General features: G+C 39.2%; 1 protein-coding gene across 1 annotated transcript; it reads right to left on the minus strand.

The window, feature by feature from the left end:
- Window positions 1-344: 344 nt before the first annotated feature.
- Window positions 345-20,883, minus strand: asmt (acetylserotonin O-methyltransferase). The gene is made up of 8 exons (XM_061724509.1): window positions 20,740-20,883; window positions 19,124-19,298; window positions 18,812-18,941; window positions 17,589-17,657; window positions 13,553-13,671; window positions 5,614-5,754; window positions 3,367-3,489; window positions 345-922 (listed from the first exon to the last, which is right to left on the minus strand). The coding sequence occupies exons 1-8, from the start codon at window positions 20,839-20,841 to the stop codon at window positions 705-707; spliced, it is 1,077 nt and encodes a 358-aa protein (XP_061580493.1). The 5' UTR covers window positions 20,842-20,883; the 3' UTR covers window positions 345-704.
- Between the last annotated feature and the right edge of the window lie 407 nt (window positions 20,884-21,290).

Consider the following 21,290-nt stretch of genomic DNA (forward strand, 5'->3'; position numbering starts at 1 on the left):
CTATTCGGCACTTACTTAAAACATCCATGATAACATGAACTTCCATTTACATTTTTTTGCAGTATTCATTAAGGTAAAGTTATCACCAGATCATTGTTTTTCATGTACTGGTTTGGTAATGGTTGTAGGATTGATACCCATCATGACTCAACCCTCCCATTTACCCGGGCTTCAGACCGGCACTATGAGAACACTGGCTTGTGACCTCTTTAGTCGCTGGCTTTTTGAACATGGAGCAATGTGTTGTCCTGCGATTGCTGGACACATGTTGGAGAAAGAGCAAATGAGCAAATATCGTTTTTAATTTTTTTATTTCTATTAATCACAGAATAACTTTTTGTTTTCTCAAAATAAGGTATTCTTTGATTCTATTTATTTATTTATTTTTGTATGTGTGAAACACATACAAGACACATACAAGACAAAGATTTTGGGCAGTATACAACAAACTACGCCCAACTTCTCAATACAATAAGACACAATATTAAACTGGTTGCGACCATTTTATGAGTCTGACAGATTGATTTTAAGAGCAGGTGTGGTACTAAAATGCTGCAGATAAAGTTATCTTTTCTTTTTTTAATAAGAAAAAACTTTATTTGAGCATGAGTGAATTAAAAAATGTCTGAGTCCTTTTTTTTCTCCTTCTAGATGAGTCTTCAGTCTGGAGATGCCTGAGAGCATCACCTACTTCTCTTCATCTCTCACGCCTCTTTGCAACCCATAACCACATCATAGATCTTCCCAGTGAGACGGTGCTGGATGTTGGTGAAGCCAGCAGCTGCCAGCAGGGCAGCATACTGAGCATCTGTCCTCTCTCTGCCCTCCGTCTGCACCAGCATGTTCAGGGAGTAGAGCTGCACCGTCAGAGGCCCAGAGCCGTCCTCATTGAGAAGCGCCTCCACTAGCAGCACAGCACCGCCTACAGCAACAAAAGAAAGGTTTAAGGTACTCATTTATGTATTTGTCTATTTATGAGTGGGGATTTTTTTGATACAGCCTTGGTATGGTAAATGTTAATATAATTAAGAATGAACTATTTGAACCAATCATACAAACAGATGTTTAACAGCTGTGCACACAGAATGACAAAACTTTTCATTCAGGGTTTTTTTTTCTTCAAAGTAATCCAATAATATTTAAGTCCTCCTCCTACAAAAATCAAGACTTTATTCCTCCACATTTCTATAGTATTTTTGAAAAAAAAAAAATCTGTTCCAACAGATTCAGCAAACTCAGTCATTACTAATGATGTGCTGTGAACTTGCGAGTAATTCTTACAGTATCAAAGAGGAAAAGTTAAAAAGACTATATTCTATGTACAAGACTAGAAGAGTCAATTTATTCACTTGCAAGGTGGCTCTTCACTTTGTGTTATTTTTATGAGGAACTGGTACAATGAATCCAGCAAGCGCTGAGGACATCATCATCATCATCAGTGCAGGTTTGAGGAGATAGCAGCCAAAAACTGCAGAAGCTAAATCATGTATTTTGCTCTTGCTGCAAAGACTAGACATGTTCTGTACCACAATATCTGATTCTTTAAGCTCACGTGTTTAAACCAAGAATACTAGCCTTAAATAGAATTCAGTTTATTTTAGGACATTGGAGTGTACATGAGAAACAGATATGCTGTCTTCATTTTTCAAAATACTGCTATAATGTTTTCTGACAAATCCAAAAACAGGTGGGTTTTGTGACTCGACTAATCATAAAGTCTGACGTATCAGGGCAAAATGGCAAGAATGAGCTGGTATTTCCATCAATCAATAAATGTTATTCTTTTGTTTTTTTCTTTTGAACCTTCAGTTGGTCAGGTGCTGCTTTAAAAAAAAACAAGAGGGAAAAATGTTTTAGTATTCCTAACATAAATAGGTCCTAGTTCTCAGAGTGTTGAGAATGCTTCCTTCTCTATCTTTTTTTTGTTTTTTTTAAACTGGCTCTTTATGGTGTCACAAAAGGGCAGGATAGGGTAAGAGTAAGTGGTCTTTTCAGAAGCTGATATTTCGTTTGCAGAACTGATAAATTCACAATGTTGAACATCTGTGGCTCTGACCACCAGGAGTTATCAAACCTTCAAGAAGTCAACCAATCAGTATATGCATATGCTCAAATCTGCTTGTTTGACCACAATCTTTATCGTCTGCAGTTATGTTGGGTGCAAAGGTTGGATGGAACTGAACATATGAACATATCAATTTAAGCTTATTTCATCTGCTTTCTCTGTGTCCTTATCTTTTTCCGCAGTTTCCACATGCTTGCCGCGCTGAGGCTGCAATGCTACCTGAAGCTGCAAAGCACATGGAGCCACATGCTTGCTTAAAATTCGAATGGAAGACTTTTCCACTTTCATGTGAAAACCCTTCAAGTCTCAATTCATGCAAGTCAGCAGCTCCAAATATTTTTCGTTTGAAGAGGCGAGCTAACTAAAACGGGGCAAGGACCAGGAGCTGGTGGAGCAGTGGAGGTGGGCAAGCTGGGAGACACGCTGAGAGCCCGTCAAAGTGGGTTCTAAAGGTTTGCTGGCTGCTGATTTTGCAGGGTCTACATATTGTTTGGGATTACTGGGGCTGCCAGGAAGAAAGCCCACCGTGGAGGCAGCGTGGGGCTCAAGAGGAGTGAGCATCGCCGCCGGGACAAAAGTCAGGGTCTGATCAACCCTGGCTGGGTCACCAGAGTGACGGTGTATGATGATGAAAGACTTGATACACTCGATGGCTTCAGGAACATCTCTAAAACAGAAAGTCCCAGAGCATCCAAGGATGTGTCTTTGAGACTGATACCACAAGTCAGAGATAACCTTACGATCACTGTGGCTGTCAATTACCAGCTGAGTGTTTTCAGAACAAAAGGCTCATATTATTGATTACTGACACACTTCTAACAAAGTTGAAAGCGATGAGTGAATACGTTAGTATTCAGATACTTCTCCTTGCTCTTGGGTTTTTATGGGATCGATAACTGCTTGAAAGGGACTCCAGTTTTCATTTTAATGACTAACCGTTAAAACATTTCATTATCACACTCTCTCATGGGTATTACATTGCAGTGATGGATGAAATTGGGCTCATTTTAATGGTACTCCACCTGTGCTTTCATACACCAGGCTGTCCAGTAAAAGAAGGCTTGTGTTCATTCTTTACTTCTGCTTTCTCTTCGCTCCTTTTATGATCTGTTTCCAGAGAGTGTCTGTAGTTTTTTTTTTTTGTCTGTGCCTCTGACTTTGATCAAAGCCAGAAGGACCGAATTTTCTGGGATCAGCTGCATCGTGGGATACAATCTGCCATCTAATTTCAAGCAGAAGAGAAAAAGGACTCATCCCTTTCACACTCACGGACACACACAGACACACACAAACACACAGACCTGGTTTGCAGGCGTTATAGATTCTAAGGAGCAGCTCTATGCAGCGTTCGTCTGTCCAGTCATGAAGGATTCTGGCAAGAATATAGAGGTCAGCCACTGGGAGAGGATCCTTGAAGAAGTCCCCTTAAGAAATTGAATAAAAACATAGTTCGGATGGTGAATGAATGTATGACAAACCTTAAAAGAATGAGACCTGACTCTGTTCTTATACACTCTAAAACATGATTACTTCAAATGTATGGTGTCTGCTTTGATCAAATTATTCCAAATGAATTTGATTTCACAAATCACATTTTGATTGACATCCATCCCAACATATTTCCGGCTGCAGTCAAATATTTGCTGGTGGTCTAGTTGTGGTTTTAAACAGACGATGACTCACTCAGCTTCTGCTTTGGTCCACATGCTGTCCACTGTGACTACATGCACTACATTTTCAGTCGTAATGAAATAACAATTGCAGCAGCGGTTACTGTGTAAACAGCAGGAGAGACAGGTATTGACTTCAGCTGCAGGTTTTCAAGATTAACAGCCACGGGAAAGCTGCATTAGCTGCTGCTGTGTCGAGGTAGCGCAACAAAGGAACTGTTGATTATAAACTGACAGTGTTGTACGCAGAGATTTTATTCTAACAGAAACAACTCGGTGGGAGAATGGCACTCATGGCTAAAAGCAACAAATGTGCATTTTTGGTCCCTTTGTTTTACGGATCAAAGTTCAAGAAATGACAGATATTAATGACAGGTGGTCAGGAATAAATAGGGAGGAGCAGGTTTCTGTGCTATTAATCCTTGTGCATTTATGAAACATTGCCTGGCTTACAATCACATGTTCAAAATGTAAAAGTTGTGCTGGCTTATTCCACACATTCAAATGAAACCAGAAATACTTTGCAGATCTCAACAACATCCAAGTTCCGACCAACTAAAAACAGGATTTTTGCGTCATGTCGTGTTTTGATCCGTACAAGTGGAGAAAGAACAGAGTCCTTGAAGTTCAGGTCATTGTGATGATTTTCAATATTAATTCAACAGTGACAAAAGAAGAACATTTTGGAGTATGTACACAACATTTTAAAATTACTCAACAATGATTCAATGTGACAAAGGAGATTTCACCATTCTCAGAAACAAACAAGTCTCAGAAATGATTTAAACCCTGAGAAAATTCATCACAATGTTATTTTTGACCAAACCAGTAATTGAAGAAAACAAGAAAAGCAGAAAATTCATGCATTTTAATAGGGGAACAGAAATGTTGTATTTTATATGAAAAATGGTTTCTAATGTAGCAAGCATTTAAAAGCAAGCATTTCAGCCCCAAAGCAAGCCTTTCAGCTCCACCTCTAAATAAGAATAAGAAGAATGTGTATTTGGTTATTAACATGATTTAGAATAATTGTTTATCTTTCATTATCATAATTTGTGTATGTGAATACATTGCTCCAATGTATTCACATTAAAATTCATCAGGAACCTCTATGTACGACCTTCATCCATCAGCCTGCTGGTACTTATTCAGGGTCACAGGATTCTGCAGTGTTTGGCTAAAACACTGAGTAAACCCTGGACAGGTTTTAGAAAGCATACCCGTGGAAAATTAATTTAATGGGTGCATGAAACCTTGGACACTTATAGCCTTTTCCAGTTCTGAGCTTTAAACCCCGATTAAACCACCAGCCGCCATTGATATCAACTTTAACCATATTTATCAATAAGCATAGCTCAGTTCAGGATGGTATGGTACAGTTTGGATGAATAATCCCTGATCAAATTTACACTTCCACTGCTAAGCACGTCAGTTGAACGGCTGCTACGTAAAAGCATCCTATCTGACATGTATCCAAAAATGGTATTGAAAGAAGACAAAACATTCAATGTCTCCTTCCAGCGAATAAGTTAAAAGGTCGCCTGAACTCTGCCCTTACTTTCCTTGGCCTGGTACATGGCTGCCTTTATGCTTTTGATGATTACTAATACTACATTAAAACAAAAACTGATTAAGAGCAAAAAAGAAGAACATTTATGTATAAGAAACACAGAAGCAAAAATAAAACCCATGAGGCCACTGAGGATTCAGTTTTTTTGATATATACTTTTTGAAATTGCTCCATTTTTCTCACGGTAACCTGGAAGGACTGTCTTTTGTTTGGATTATGTGTATTTTCTTGTACAAAAGCACTGCACTTGAACAGGATTCATACAGCTACAAATGTCAAATGATTTCACCCTCTCTTAATGATGTTACCCTCGTGGAAGCTTATCCTCTGGTCAGCCTCGTTGACAAAGTGTCCCTTCGACATACGCACCACCTTGGGGAGGTCAAAGATGGTCACAGTGCATTCTGGGTAGATTGACGTGCACTGCTTGGCTAATGCTCCACTGCAGCCTGGAGAGAAGGAGAGAATTTGTTTTAGTCACGCCACAGTGACTATGTAACCTTCATTAACAAGGTAAAGCATCTCTTACGTGCACTGTCCTCAGAAATTTGCACAGCCACACAGTCACACAAGTGGAACCAATGTTTTCAGGTAAAAGCACATTATTTATTATCATGATTTGCAGAGTTGAATGTGGTAGTAATGGGAATGCGGTTGATTTAGCAGAAAAGACATGAACTGAAACTAAAAAAAGGAAACAAAAAGAAAGGCACATTATTTAGAATTAGTTGCGGTCTCTGAATCCTACTGGAGAAATTAATTTGAGGAAAAAGCAAACTTTTTTGTTATCTGTCAAAAACTGACAATGGGACCCTATGACTGGAAATCTTTATGCTGAAACGGATTGGAAATTATTATTCAGTTTTTTGTCAACGTATCCATTATAGAGAAAAATAATTACATTTGATGCAGCCTTAACTGTCCTTTATTTCTGGGGTAAATAGTAAATAAACTCCTTTTGAGTACTCCATCATGCTGCCAGTGAAGCCAGTTGCTGAATTGTGAGATCCGGTGCAAACATGAGATGCAAAGCCAGTGCGGATACATGCAGGAATCATGCCAAAATCAGCAAAACTACAGTATAGGTTCCATCATATTCATGTGCTTATCAGAATACAGTTTTAATGGTAGGGTAAGTGATTTTTGAATAATGCCACATTTGCTGATATTTAATCAAAACTTGGAACTAGCTCCTCCTTCATCTGCTTCATCATGAACATGAATTACCAGAGTGAAACCAGCTGCACAGGCATGAACCCTTTTTACGGTACTCAGGAAGTCAACACTTTACAGAGCAAGGCCTGTGAAATATTAGTATTGTCCTGATGAGAAGGGTATCTAGTTAATGCAGTGGAGATATTAACTGAATGTGACAACAAATCTGGAAAGTCTAGAAATCACAGATGTGCCTACCCAACCTTTATCATGAACAATAAGACCATCTTTGTAAACATAGTTTCTTAAAGGTCTTAAACAATCTGTTTTAAATTGTTTGCTACACCATCAACACAGATTTCTGTCTTTGTCACTTTGGTGTGCTGAATGGCAGACTTGAGATTATATTTTAGTTGTACAGCTCAAATTGTAAACTTGCAGTCTATTTTATACTTATCAAATGACTCTAAAATAACTACGGACTTTACAATTGAAATCCCAGCTGTAGAATGGGCAGAGTAAGGAGTCAGGTACCCCTGTGGTTCTCCACTCGGGACCCACCATCCCTCCTTAATGGTAAACCCAAATCGAGGAAAATTTGAAACATCTCAAATTTATTTTATGAAAGGATGGTGCAGTTTAAACCTCAGATTGCACAGAATTAACATTTTGTTCATGAACAAAGATATAAAAAAGTGAAACAACTGAAAAGTAGTACCAAAAATAAATACATATAGCTTTAGCGGAGAACTCACACATTGAATATAAAGCAAGCACTGCACTAGTAAAAATATTTAGCCACTTAATCAGGCTTATGAAGCTAAAGATACATTTTTAATAGACTTGATTGGTGTTTTTCTGCAAAATACATGAGATAAAAAAGTGTGATAACTGATAAGTTGTTTAAAGAAGACTAATAAATAAAATAAGAGCTTTACCTTTACCTGAGTCATTTGACCCACTGAAAATGGGTGAGCAACCCACTAGCTGAGAATCACTGATCTAAACCACCTATTACAGCTATAATGATGAGTATGAGGGGATATTTCTAAATATATGCTGTGTCTGATATTAGTTTGGAAATTGTACAATGAAAAATAAAAAAAGATCAAATAACCCACACCACACTGGCTAGTATTCAGCACTCTGACGTTTGTTCTTTGTAGATACCCTTTTAGATATTTGGCAGGACACTACCGGATCATTTAAATATAAAAAACTGTCTGGACAAATTAGTCCTTGCATCAAAGATCGTTGCAGCAGGAGCGTCCACAAGATGGAAGTTTATTGCTCAGCAGTGTGGATGCTCATTTTGTCATATTTGTTGTTTCTTGCTGTGGACTGCCCTTCTCTTTATCCAAAGCAATAGACTCAGTCCAACTCATCATTATGGATTAAGTGAAAGTCTTTGTTCAGCTTCCTGAAGGTGAAACTCAGCTATAAAATCAAAGTAATCTGGCTTACATGCAAACATCCTTTTGATGTTTGTATGTAAGCACGACCTCATGTCTATCTTGTGTCATGGAGCTGCACAAACATTTTAATGAGCTTCGGATTTGAGTGTTGCTCTCCATGGTACAGTCGCAGATTCTGAACACAATCTCACAGTTGAGAAAGACTCAATCAGGTCTTTTGAGTAAATAAAGCCCCTGAAGCTGTAGTTGCATCCTTTAGAATAATGTCCTTGTATATATTTCACTTGTGAAAGAATATGTTTATGTTGTGAGTTTCAGACAAAAATCTAGTCAATCGGCTGATGCAGGTAGCACATTTTTCTCATCCAGTGAAAAGGTTCTACCACAATTGTTTGACTCGATCACAATGTTTCAACAGAAGTCCCCTCATACATGCAAATACCTTGTGTTATGTGTATGTGTACCTATTGCACCAATTATGACTTCAAAAATGTTTACAAACCTATTTTCAGAAACGTTAGGGAGTTTTTCTAAAATGCAGCAAAATGTCGAATATGTGGACTCATGCTCTACTGACACAACATCAATTCCTTTTCAAAATGCATGAAAATGTGAATCATAAGAATAGGCCACCTGTATCTATTACTTCATGCTAGAGTACTCAAGTTTACGTATTCAGGATGCACACACTTTGACTATTCTTTGGCGACAAAAGTACTTTCAACTCATCGCACAACTGAGTGCATTTTACATAAACGACCTGATCTGAAATGAGCATGTGAAGACACACACACACACAAACATTCATACAGATGAGTGCAGAAACAGGAATTTAATGTTAAAATATGAATCCTTCAACCTGCTGCTTTGGCAGCATTATTATAATCTTTCATGCTTCATAAAGCCAACTGAATTTCGAACCGAGAGAGTGAAAGAGAAAGTGAGATAGTGATCGAGAGAGAAATAGACTGTGAGAGAGAGAGGCTGTGGAAAGGGGTGAAGTGAGGCTGAATACGGTATCAAAGGATCACACTTTAAAAACCCACAAAGCCAGTCAGACTTGAGCCGGAGTGTGTGTGCATACAGGACAAGTTTTCCTCCGAGCTATCCTCCAATCTGACCCGCTATTGCTATATCGGTCTGTATTCACATAAAGGTCTCTCTTTCACACACACACACACACACACACACACACACACACACACACACACACACACACACACACACACACACACACACACACACACACACACACACACACACACACACACACACACACACACACACACACACACACACACACACACACACACACACACACACACACACACACACACACACACACACACACACACACACACACACACACACACACACACACACACACACACACTACGTGGCTCTGACATCAAGTAGGGGTCAGCGGAGTACAAAAATCAAAGAGCAGCAAGGAGGAGCCAAAACCAAACACACAACACACTGTTCATGACCGGAAGCCAACCTGGCTACCTTGGTTAGTTAATGAAATCTTATTAATAGGATGTTTGAGTGCAACGGAGCAAAAACTGTTGCATCAGTGGTATGAATTCCTTTGTTTTCACTCATTTCACTTTAGTTTGTTGTTCATTTATCTATAAATGCATTTTTTTTAACAGAAACAATGCAGGATTATAATCTTAAATCCGTTTCATACACTAACTTCTTCAAATTGATGGAGAATGTGCAGACAATATGGTCTGGTTTCCTTCTGCAGTAGTTGCTCAAACACATTTCACAGTGGGAGACTCTGCTGGATGTGGGTTTTCTAACAATGCCACAGACTTATTGGAAACTGGATCCATACTTGAGGGTAAACGTCAGGATATCTAGGCCTTAAATTGTAATTACATTGATCATCCATCATCAGTCTGCCCCACTCTGTCTTTTCGAAGGATCTATGGAAAGTATTCCAGTACAATGTGATCAACCGACTTTCCAATAAATTGTGTAACAAACCTGTTGAAATCTGCTCACCTTTTTCAGTATTTTTTTAAGAGTGCTGACTAAAACCTGACAGTGAAACATACAGTAGCTAGACAATTAGCTGATGTGTTTTGGATCGCTGTCCTGTCGCATGACTTTCAACAAAACCTCAGCTGTCAGACCGATTTCATCACATTTGCCCCTACAATATCCTGGTACACAGACGAGTCCAAGGTTGTCGTATCCTGCGACTGCCAATCAGACCAAAATCCTCACCCCTCCAGCACGCTAGACAATGGGTCTGGGTGTTTCCGTTGAAATGCTGCACTTGGTGTGCAGCAAACATGGCACTGAGCATTTCAGCCAAACAACACCACTTTGGTTTCATCTGTACAGAAGGCATCTTTCCAGATGTCTCATGGTTTGTTCAGATGCCGTTTTGTAAACCTCAGTCATGTTTCCATGTTCTTTTTGGACAGAAGAGGCTTCCTCGTGGTATCCCTGGCAACAAACCATAATTGTTCAGTCTTCTAGTTGTCCTGTCATGGATGTTAACATTCAACGTGCTCAATGAAGCCTATGGGCTCTAGCAAATTTACCGCAGTATTAAGTGAAAGCTTAGCGACCTTGAATACTCTCGGCATGTGAATATTTTTCTTTTATCACTTTGGAACACTGAACTCAAACTATCTACACTGGTGTGCAGCAATAACTGTTTCTCTAAAGCCTGATTTATGCTTTTCTCTCGACAGTATTGCCTGACGTGCACCTCAAACTAATTCTGACTACATACCGATGTGAGGTCACCACAAGGACTGTGACTGGACCGCTGTACTGCATCATTTCGGTTGCGTTGTTTTTCCACTTCATCCCTTCTACTAGACTCGTTTAAAAAGCATGCAGACCATCTCCCCGACTTCACTTTCAATTACAATGCAGTATTTGCAGTAAAAGCATTTGCTGTTCCACATCCATCAGTACCAACTCCAACATCAACTTCTCTCATCAAAAAGCCAAACTAGAAACTTTCAACCGCTGAATTTCAGACAAGTTCACAAAAGAGCCTTTCAAAACTTGACTCCCGCTAGCATTTTGACAGTGAATTGCTTTGTGGAACTTTGTGACACACAGACCTCAACACAGAGCAACAGCGTTCCCTTCGCATCTAGTTGATGGAAAAGCATAACGAGGCTTAAGAGCAGTGCTTATGTCTTTCCCTCTTGGCATTATATTAACACACACCTGAATGCTCCAGACCCGAAAACTGCCAAAAGGTTTGCTTTAATAGAAGAATGCCCAATGATGGTCTCATAAAACATGGCAGCATTAAATCCTACAAGTAGTAAGAAGGTACTTAGTATTGCCTCCTAAGAGGCAATCTACATTATTATACCATTATACCTACAATCACGTTTTTTTTGTTTCGTTTTTACACAAAGATGGACGGACGTACAAACAGACAGACACTTATTTCTAATAGAGACTAATCAGCTAGTTGGCAGAGTTGGACAAAGAGACAGATCTTAAGCAGCAGGTGTGCACAACAGATGCTGTGTGAGACACCAGGTCTACATGTGACACTGCTGTCATGCCCTTCAGGCTCCTGCTGTTCACATGCTCACACTTTTTTATGAAGCAGCTTCATGCATAAGCATCGACATAGAACCCCACGCTGAGACTGTGACAGAGGAGACAGGAAGACTGACAGAACATGTTCTCAGCGGCTCCACAGCTCCCCTCTGTGGCTCGCAGAGACATTGCAGACTGCAGGTGACCCACCTGTGGGTCGCTTGAGACGGTTGTATTGAGATTTTGCAACTGCTGAGACTCAAACAAATAAGGCTCTCTTTATTGCTAAACTAAAAGCCATTAAAGTTTGGTTAGTGCCTGTCCAACGCCTGCATGGCCACATCGAATGTCATTGTCTGAGACTAAAATCTCTAAAGCATAAATATTGGAGTTTTACTAGATTACATTTTGGAATATTAATAAACCCATCAGTAAAGTCTGGTGTGAATGGGCTAAGCCACAAGATAAACATTTATTTTGAAGCGACATTAGTTTAAAATTGTCAATAAATCATGTACCATTATTCCATCAGTGAATAAATAATTCAACTTATAAAACAGAATGAAATAAAAAGCGATAGAGCGTCAAATTGAATTTATTTTAGTTTCATTCCCATCCTTCCCATCGATGCCGCTTCACAGTTAGCTTGTTTCTCTTCAATTCATCGTGGCCTCCCATTGTTCAGGCAAGTCTATTTATTCTTCTCTCTCCTGTCACACTTTCATTTGCTTGCTGTGCAAAGCACTTTGCAAGGGCTCTGTTCTTCGCATACACTTTATAAATACATCTAACTTGACAAAGACACACACACAGAGCAGAGAACAAGGTTCTCTTCTTTTTTCTTTAACCTTCAGGTAAAATCCACTGCAGCTTCTCTCACATTCACACATTTTACAGGTAGTTAGTTTCAACAAGTCTGTTGAACAATAAATCCTTTTTCTATATATGATGAAATGCAAAAAAAAAAAAAAAACATGGTTAAAATACTTAAAATGAATAAAATAATATAATCAGACCATGAAATTAATTTGATAACATGTATTGTATCAGGCCCTTCTAAAAATGTGATTAAATACCTTTTAGGTGGTTAATAAGAAACAAAACACAGCTACTGATTTGTGACAACCTTTTTTCTATTTGATCAGGACTGCAGAGATGGAAGCAATAAAAAGTCAAGATAACTTCAGCGTCGTGTGTTTGACATCCTGACGGCGGAAGCAACTGAATGTCTTTGCAGCAGTGAATAGGACCAGGTGCTGAAGAACATTGTGCACAACCACAATGTGTTTCAACTATGGATTCATTTTAAGCTTTAATAAATCCTATATAAAATATATTGAGAAAAATAAAAAATACCCGACGTCAATTGGATCTAATGAAGTGAGTGATTATAACAGTCATCATAGTACCGGAAACTCAAATTTGTTAGAGTCTATTATATTTTAAACTCTGATCATGTGTAACAGCGCTGCTGAAAGCAAGCAGACACTGCACACAGGTAGTGGTTGTTTTCCAAAATATACTTCCTTCTGTTCAGAAAGTGCATTGCATTTCATTTTACACATTTATTTTGAAACAAATTTCATTTTTTTGGACTGGATTGTTGGATGGACAGAATACAAGACAGGTATTCACCTTTTTACTTAAGTCTGAGTTTGGAGGCCAAAAAATTCCCAAAATGTCAAAGCATGATTTAATGACCAAATGCATCTTGAATTCACAGTATTCATCAATATCTAGGTAGGAGAAGATCTGAAATACATTCAGAGCCTTTGCCTGAGACTCCATCTCGTCTAAGCTGAACAAGCTTCTGTTCTTCCTCTCTTAACGCTGGATTTTCAGAATCAGAATCAGAATCAGAAAAGGGTTTATTGCCAAGTTTTCACACAAGGAATTTGTTATGGTGATTGGTGCAACACAATACAATTATAAAAACATATATATAATATTTTCCAGCTGAAGACAACATAGTTCAAGTGTAGCTTTCTGTTTCAGCTTGTGAAGGTCACAGCTGACTGTATGTGTAATTCTGTAAACACATGCTACAAATGCCTGCAGCTGAGCCAGATGTTGCTTGTCTGGCTCCACAACCTTGCGGAGAAGTGATACGAGCACTTGATAACAATGCAAAAACACATCAGCTTACCTCCAAGGTCACAGATGGCCTTAAAAGGCGAAAGATCAAAGGCCGTGATCACGTCTTTACCACAGATGTTCCAAATAGAGTTCATCAAGTGCATGAATTTCACCATTTCCTCATCAGACCTATACCAACAAACACACAGAAGAAGACTGTTTTTTTCTTTCTTTTCAGTTATGTCTCACTGCATTAAAGCAAAATGTTCCTAATCATTCTCTGTAATCTGTCATACGTAAACACAGTTATCCTGAGGAAAGGCTCTTCCTGTGGCAACACCACGATGCATGAGTGCGTGCAACACGGGGGTTGAGCGGAAGAGAAGAGCCGCTAGTGACTGCTGCAGCTCTGAGGAATGTCCTCCTCATCCAGCAGCACCACGATAAGGCGTTCGCATGAACAAAACCGAGCATCCTCCCACAGCATTTTTTTCCCCCTTCAATCTAGACATCACTGCAACAAAGTGCTCAGTCATCTGACACTCAAACCAACTTCACATGACACAATGACATCCAGAAGAACTTTAGGACTGACGCATTCCTGGCCTCAGACGCTGACTGCACTGGATGTGCAAAGCAGAAATGACTGTGAGGCCAAACAACACGCTGTCAGCTTTAATATGAAAACACTTTGGGCAAAAGATATTGAATGCCCTCTAACAACAACATCTAAAGTCCTTTTTGTTTATGACAGAGTACATTTGTGTGAACACTGCCTCATCCTGTCTGAGGAAAAGGTGCTTAGCTTGGTTATGTATCCTTGTTTACGCCTTTGGAAGTTCCCATCACCATCCTCCGGATCTTTCCATCCATCTACATGAATCTCTTAAAGCACCAAGATCCCTTCAGAACTCTAAATGAGTTAGTAAGTATGTGTTTCTGTCTACAAGAGCCAGTTATACACCCCAAAAGTAATCAAATATTCTTTCAGTTGAAATCGAAGCTGATATTTTTGTATTCAACTTTCGTGTCTGTTGAAAAGAAGAAAAAAAAACACATATGAAATACTTTAATATACGTGTTGCTCTAAGCTTCAAAAATGTGGAGAAGCCATGTCACTGATGACAGTAATAATGTGGATCAAGTGGGACCATAACAACATTCTATAAATAGATTTTCAGCATTTTAGAATCTTAATTTCAGTCAGTGTCGATATTTGAGTCTTGTGTTTTTCTCTGTGACAACATTCGATACATGTCTTTGTTGTATTACTAAAATGTGGAATGTTCTCTTTAATCCATGACAACATTCTGGAACCTTTGATGTTCATCCAGGGCAACGTTCTAAAATGTTGTCTTTCATCATATTTGTTTTAGTGTTATCTTTGATCTGTGCCAGTGTTATTGTTACGAGTGTTATTTGCTTCTGTGACAACACTCCATAGTTTTGTCTTTGTTCTCTGACCACATATCTAATGTTCTTTAATCCATGTCAACATAAAGGAATCTCGGATTACAATTTTGACAACATTCTAGAAAATTGCTTTTCAACAATTTCCGTAATCTTGTTTTTGATCAGAGTCGGTATCTAAATCTTATTCATTATATTCTTTTCATCTTCAATCTAGAAGATTCCCTTTTATCTGCAGCAGCAGTCTGGAATTTTTTGTTCTTTCATCCATGGCAACGTTCCAGAATCTTGGATTATAATAATGCAACATTCTGTTTTAAACCTTATCTTTTATCATTGTCAGTATTTGAGTTTTGCTTTTCCTCTGTGAATACGTTCCAATAATTTTGACTTTGATCTATTGATAGGTTTTAAAATGTTAATTTTAATTGATGATAACAGTCTGGAATAAATTCTAGATTTATAATAGTTATTGAACTAAATGGAGTTTGGTCTGAAATCAATTGGAAAGTTTGATATCAGAATTCTGATTTCAGGCCAAAGTTGTAATAACCATTTTATATCAATCAATAGTCAAAATAGACATTTGATTAATATACTATCCACCATTATTGAAGAATGAAAAAAGTTTTGCATGTATTTCATTATCAGTCTGTCAGTGAATTAATAATGAATTGTACACTGTTAGTTGATAGTAGAGTAGAGTTCTCTGTTTTAATTAGAAATGGGGGGAATTTTGTCAACAAATTTGACAAAACAATTCCCCAAAATGGCTTTTTTGTCTTTTATTTTTCTGCAGTCAAACTGGACGACACAGAAGTCTGAAATCAATGTTTTACTATGGTAACTTTTAATTGGCTTGTTATTGCATGGGATTTAGAGTTGAAATGAGTGTGAGTTGGAAAAAAAAACTACCATGAGCCAACCAGATTGCATGGATTGAGAGGAGTTTTTTGAGAATGGATGCAATGAGACTTCCTACAATACTCTTCAGTACAGTTTTTTATAAACATTCGCTATATCTTGTTTTTCCATCTTTGACAGCATTTAATAATTTGTGTATTGTTGCAACATTCTAGCATGTTTATTTCTGCAGAAAACATGTAGAAGGTGATATGCACGCCCTCTTCACAAAAGACGATATTCAAGCCGTAGTGGACATTGAAATATTTTTCAAAAGTGAGAAATTATTCACAAAGACCATTAAAAAGAAAAATCAGCCATAAAGTTATACGGCCGCCTATCACACCAAGAATCACCAGTCAATGCCAAGTATGCGTATGTATGTGTATATATATGTATATATATTAAATATAGTAATAATGCACATATATATGCCTTAGGTTTTTACCGGCATGGTATCAACCATTAATATGTGTGCAGACAAGGTAAAAAAAAGAATCACCAGTCAACCAGACATGCTTTTGATGATGGGAGGAAGCCAGAGTACACTTGTTGTTAACCCATGGAGGCCAGATGAGACATGAAAACCCCTCACAGAAAACCTTCTGCCACTGTTCAAACACACATCCCAATTAGTGTAACAATACAAACAAAAATAAGATTGTTTTTCTTTTTCATCTTTGCATTAAGATGACATGTGCATCTTCCAAATTCACACTCTGGCCAGTTTTCCATCCTTTTTGGTCTCTCGAGATGAAAGGATTGGAGCTCGGACGGGGACTTGGTCGTGAATTATTCAGGTGCAGTACGACTGGTTAAATGATGGCGAGCAAACGGGACTGTGAGTCGTGCCCTGAGCTCTGAGTCAGGACACGGTGGATGACTCCAAAGCTGATTCACCCACAGGGACATCAGCGAGAGGCCCTACAATGAATTAATTGTGCGCAGGTGCTGACATTTCCCCCGTAGGGTATTTTAATTACGGAATCACTGAAATTAAACTGGAAATGCATGCGTACAAATCTGCATTAGCTGCGTGTTTTAAGTACACGGTTATAATTGAATTGTTCTAATATTAAATTCTGCACTATTTCAATTAGTCTCTGATGGCGTGTGCTTGGTTTTACTAAGCTGACAACTGGTTTATTCACAAAGGCTCATCATCATCATTGATTTTATTTCTTTTGTTGAGATGTAAAACAATAACAAAATCTGCATTTCACCAGCCGTCCCAGACACTCCTCCATCCGAGGCCAGTGCTTTTGCAAATGCTGCCAGTGACGTGGGAGGGAAACGGGGGATGTTTTAGCAAGTTACTCCTCTGTGCTTCACTTTAGACGGATCTCCTCCTCTGAGTCTGGCAGCATCCTGGAGTACAGGGCCGAAGGCAGGGCTGATCAAACTCTTTTAGCAAACAACGTGTGAATGTTTGAATGTGTGATGACCCCTGAAGACTGCTGACCAGCAGATCAGTGAAGCGTTAAAACTGTGGGCACTGGATACTATAAACACACCAGACCTCAAGGACAATGGCAGACGCATTCTCCTCTTCTCTCTCTATCTCTCTCTCTTTGCCCCAAGCTTCCTCACATCATTGTCCATACCATCTCTCTCCCTTTCTCTCTGTCTCTCTATCGCACATTTCCTGCCTGCTAACGAATCCCACAACTGTATTTTTTGTTGTTTTTTAGAAGGGAAGAGTAAAAAGGTGACAGACAGGGAGAAGAAGGAGAGACAGGGATAGAATATAAATGACCGTGTGTGTGTGTGTGTGTGTGTGTGCAACTTCTTACCTGTAGAGAGCTTGAAACAGGTCTTTTGAGCTGACTCCAAAAGCCTTTTCATACTGGTTTTTTCCCTCTCTGAGTAAAGACAAAGCGTGAAATCAGCAACATATATCAAAAAGGAAAATTATTCATTTATTTAGTTTCTCTCTCTGGGCAGATCAAGGTGCCTTTCTCCTTTCAACATTCTTTTTTTTTTTTCCTAGTATGCCTTTTTCTGCATTTTCCAGACATGGAGTTCACTGGTCGGCCACAATAAACCAAAGTGCAGGCCGTCTGAGAGGTGTTTGCTTTCCTTCTTCAGACATAACAATGTAAGAACATGTTCAAACACAAAAGCCAGACCAAAATCAACATTCACACGGCCGAGAGCTTTACCCAGCGTCTCACAGCTCACCACTGCCCACTGGTGGAGGACATCCCTAGTGGCTAGATACAGCAGTAGACACATAGACATACTGTATACATACATGTATATATGTCTATAAGTAGACAGACTGCTGACCTCTCACACTCAGTCTGACTGTTGTGAAAAATAAGTAAAAAAGCTGATATTTTTGTTACTTTAACATCTGTATCCACTTAAACAGATGTCTTTGCACTGGTATAGATCACCACCACCTGCATCCACCTTTATACATTCAAGGATTTGTGACACATTCCACCAGGCATCTGTTACTTAATACTGCAGTGCAGTACTTTTGAAGATCCGGGTGTCATCTGGCAGCAGTCGTTTCAGATCTTGAAGGGCATCTGTTAAATTCTTGCATGCTGAAAAATGATGCTGTGGTTCAGGCAGAAGAATGGTTTAAAGGGAAGGTTAAGGATTCAATCAAAGCGTTCTTATCCAAGCCCGTGAACCCCCGCATCTTCCCCTATATTCTCATCTCCATATGATTTAGAGTGAGAAACACTGCGTGTGGAGGGTTAACCATTCAATGTGTCTTTTCTGGATGTAACAGAAGCATTGCTCACATCCTGGTTTTCAGTACTTGAAGGCGATGTCATAAACACCATTTTTTGGCAATGCATTGTCTATATATTCAAGTTTTAAGATGTTATTTTAATGCCAAACCTATCTCAGATGACTGAGTAAATGAAATCCACAGCTGTTAAAGTGACTGTCATGCAAACATCAAGCACAAAAACATGAAACTGATTTAACCTCAAAATTATATGACCTCACAGGATAGAAACAGACATTTTGTTGTAACTATCTCGGATGTACCAACCTGACAGCATCAGTGAGATGGTGCCAGCAGAGGTAGATGGTTCTGGAGCAGTACTGGATGGATTGGAAGAGGGACAGAGGGCTGGAGCGGGTGAGGAAGACACTGGCCTGCTCCGTGTTACTGTAAAACACTAAACCAGGAAGAGCAAGGCAGGCCGATTAAATACAAACGAATGTCTGCAGGCGAGAGTTTGACCTCGCGTGTGGGCGGTAGACAGGCATGACAGATGTGAACCCGAGGCGTGCGTGTGCAACCAAAAAGTTAACTCAAAGAAGCTTGGTGGCTATTTTTTCTGAGCGCTTGTGTTCTGACCTTGTGCGTTGTCACGGTGTGTGTTGAGGAGCTGCAGGCCAGTGCAGGCGGCCAACAGCCTCTCTGTGCCGTCCAGACTGGCGCCCACCGCCTGACTGATCTCCTCTGCCGACAGGGGACGCTCTGCAGACGACAACACATCAAACACGCCCAGCTCGCAGGAGGTGAACACCGTCTACGGCAGAAAGAGCGGACAGAGTAGTGAATCAGCACACAGCAGCACACACCTAACTTACTTGTTGCTCCATGACTATTTATGATAATAATGACACTTTCTGGATCCTTGTGGAGGTGAAAGAGTCCAGCAGAAGCAGAGGTGTCAAAAGTATTCACATTCATTACTCAGGTAGAAGTATAGATACTAGAGTTTAAAAATACTCCTGTAGAAGTTGAAGTATCAACTCAAGTTTTTTACTCAAGTAAAAGTACAAAAGTACTGGTTTCAAAACTACTTAAAGTATAAAAGTAAAATGTGAAAATGAAAATGAATGCATCTTAGTATAATGCACATATATTAAAGAACCATATATGTGTACTTTTGAGCATTAACGTGTTTCAGAGAGCAGGAGATATGATGACTAGTTGCCTATAAGTATTGTAATGGTGCAAAAAGTCAAACTTCAGAGGCATGTTATCATTTATCCTAACCTTTATTGTAATGTACATCCAAGTTTAGTTGCAGGAATCTGAGGGAACGGATGTAAGAACAAAACTGGACAAGAACATCTGAAACAACCACAACCAAATTCACTCTATCCTCGTTACTTGACACCTCTGAGCTGAAGTCATATGACTAGTCAGAAACTGAGGAAAAACCCTTGAGCATAGAGTATACTGGGCTGCTTTACTGCAGAACACAATAAACAGCTAAACAGCATTGTTTGTCTATGTGTGAATTTCATGGCGGTACATTTCAATATGTACCAGCTGACCTGCTCCTGTTTTGTTGGCATCTTCCATAACTAGTTCAAAGTTGAGACTTTGAAGTCAGTCAGCCACCGCACGAAAGTCGAGGGCCAAGGGATTTTTTTTTAAAGCTTTAACTTCATTTTTATGTTCTTTCTTTAGGAAATCCCTGATTTGTATTTATTTATTTATTTATTTACTGGAGTGGTCTGCCAAGTCCATTTAATAGAAGAGATGTAGGAAACAAATTGCTTCCCAAATAAACTGGAAAACGGTTTATGTAGAGCTGAATTGACTTGGAGGCCATCTCTTTTCATTTATTTTATTTTCTCCATCTTGCAAAGCCTTTTGGGTTTGCTGCTTAAAAAAAATGATTTGCCTCATTGAGACATTTTGATGACGTGCCCTTTGAACATGATTTTTTGAAATTAAATATCTTTTGTTTGGTCTTCTGATCTGATCTGTTAACCGTTTGATTCATCATCTACATTCTCGACAGCGTGCATTATTATTAGTACATTTAGTACATCAACTGGTGAAAAGTGTTGAAAATTAAATATATTTCAAGTATTAATATTGGTGATGAAAATAACATGTATAGACAATCATCTTGGTGTCAATGTTTTTCCCTTCTTCAGTATTAACATTCTATTCATCCTTCAGCTGAGCAGGTCAAAGTCTGGTGTCAGAGAGTTCCATGTAAATGTTACCTTGGAGATCAGGAATCCCTCCATGTACTCCAGTATTTTCCTGGGGTACATGTCTGCAGCAGGTGTCCCCTCGGCAGAAACCACCTCCTCACATTCAGCCATAGTTTGGACAGAACTCCCCAGGGTAGGACTGAGCGTGTCGGTTCTTCAAGCTCTGGACTCCGAAGACGCCTGAGCTGGTGTTTCTGTGAGCGGTGGCGGCGACGAGAGCAGACTACAACCAAGCCAAGTGCCCACCCGGCAGCAGGAGCAGCGAGAGTAGCAGTGGGCTAAGCTGATTACAGCCCAGATAACCCAGATTAGAGTACGGGCTCAGTCTGGCAGACAAAGACACAACTCTGTGGAAACACTGCTGCCTTGTTCATTAGCACTCACATACCAGACCCGCTTTTTCTGAAAGGTTACATGACATCAAACGTAACCAGTGATACGTGATGAACAAAGATGTGATTCCCATCTTTTTAACATGTTAAACATCATTATTATACCTGTCTCATCATATACCTCCGGATTAGGTGTATCAGTGTATTAATCACTAAATCATTTAATTA

This window comes from Cololabis saira, chromosome 6 (genome assembly GCF_033807715.1).
Source record: "Cololabis saira isolate AMF1-May2022 chromosome 6, fColSai1.1, whole genome shotgun sequence".
Classification (NCBI taxonomy): domain Eukaryota; kingdom Metazoa; phylum Chordata; class Actinopteri; order Beloniformes; family Belonidae; genus Cololabis; species Cololabis saira.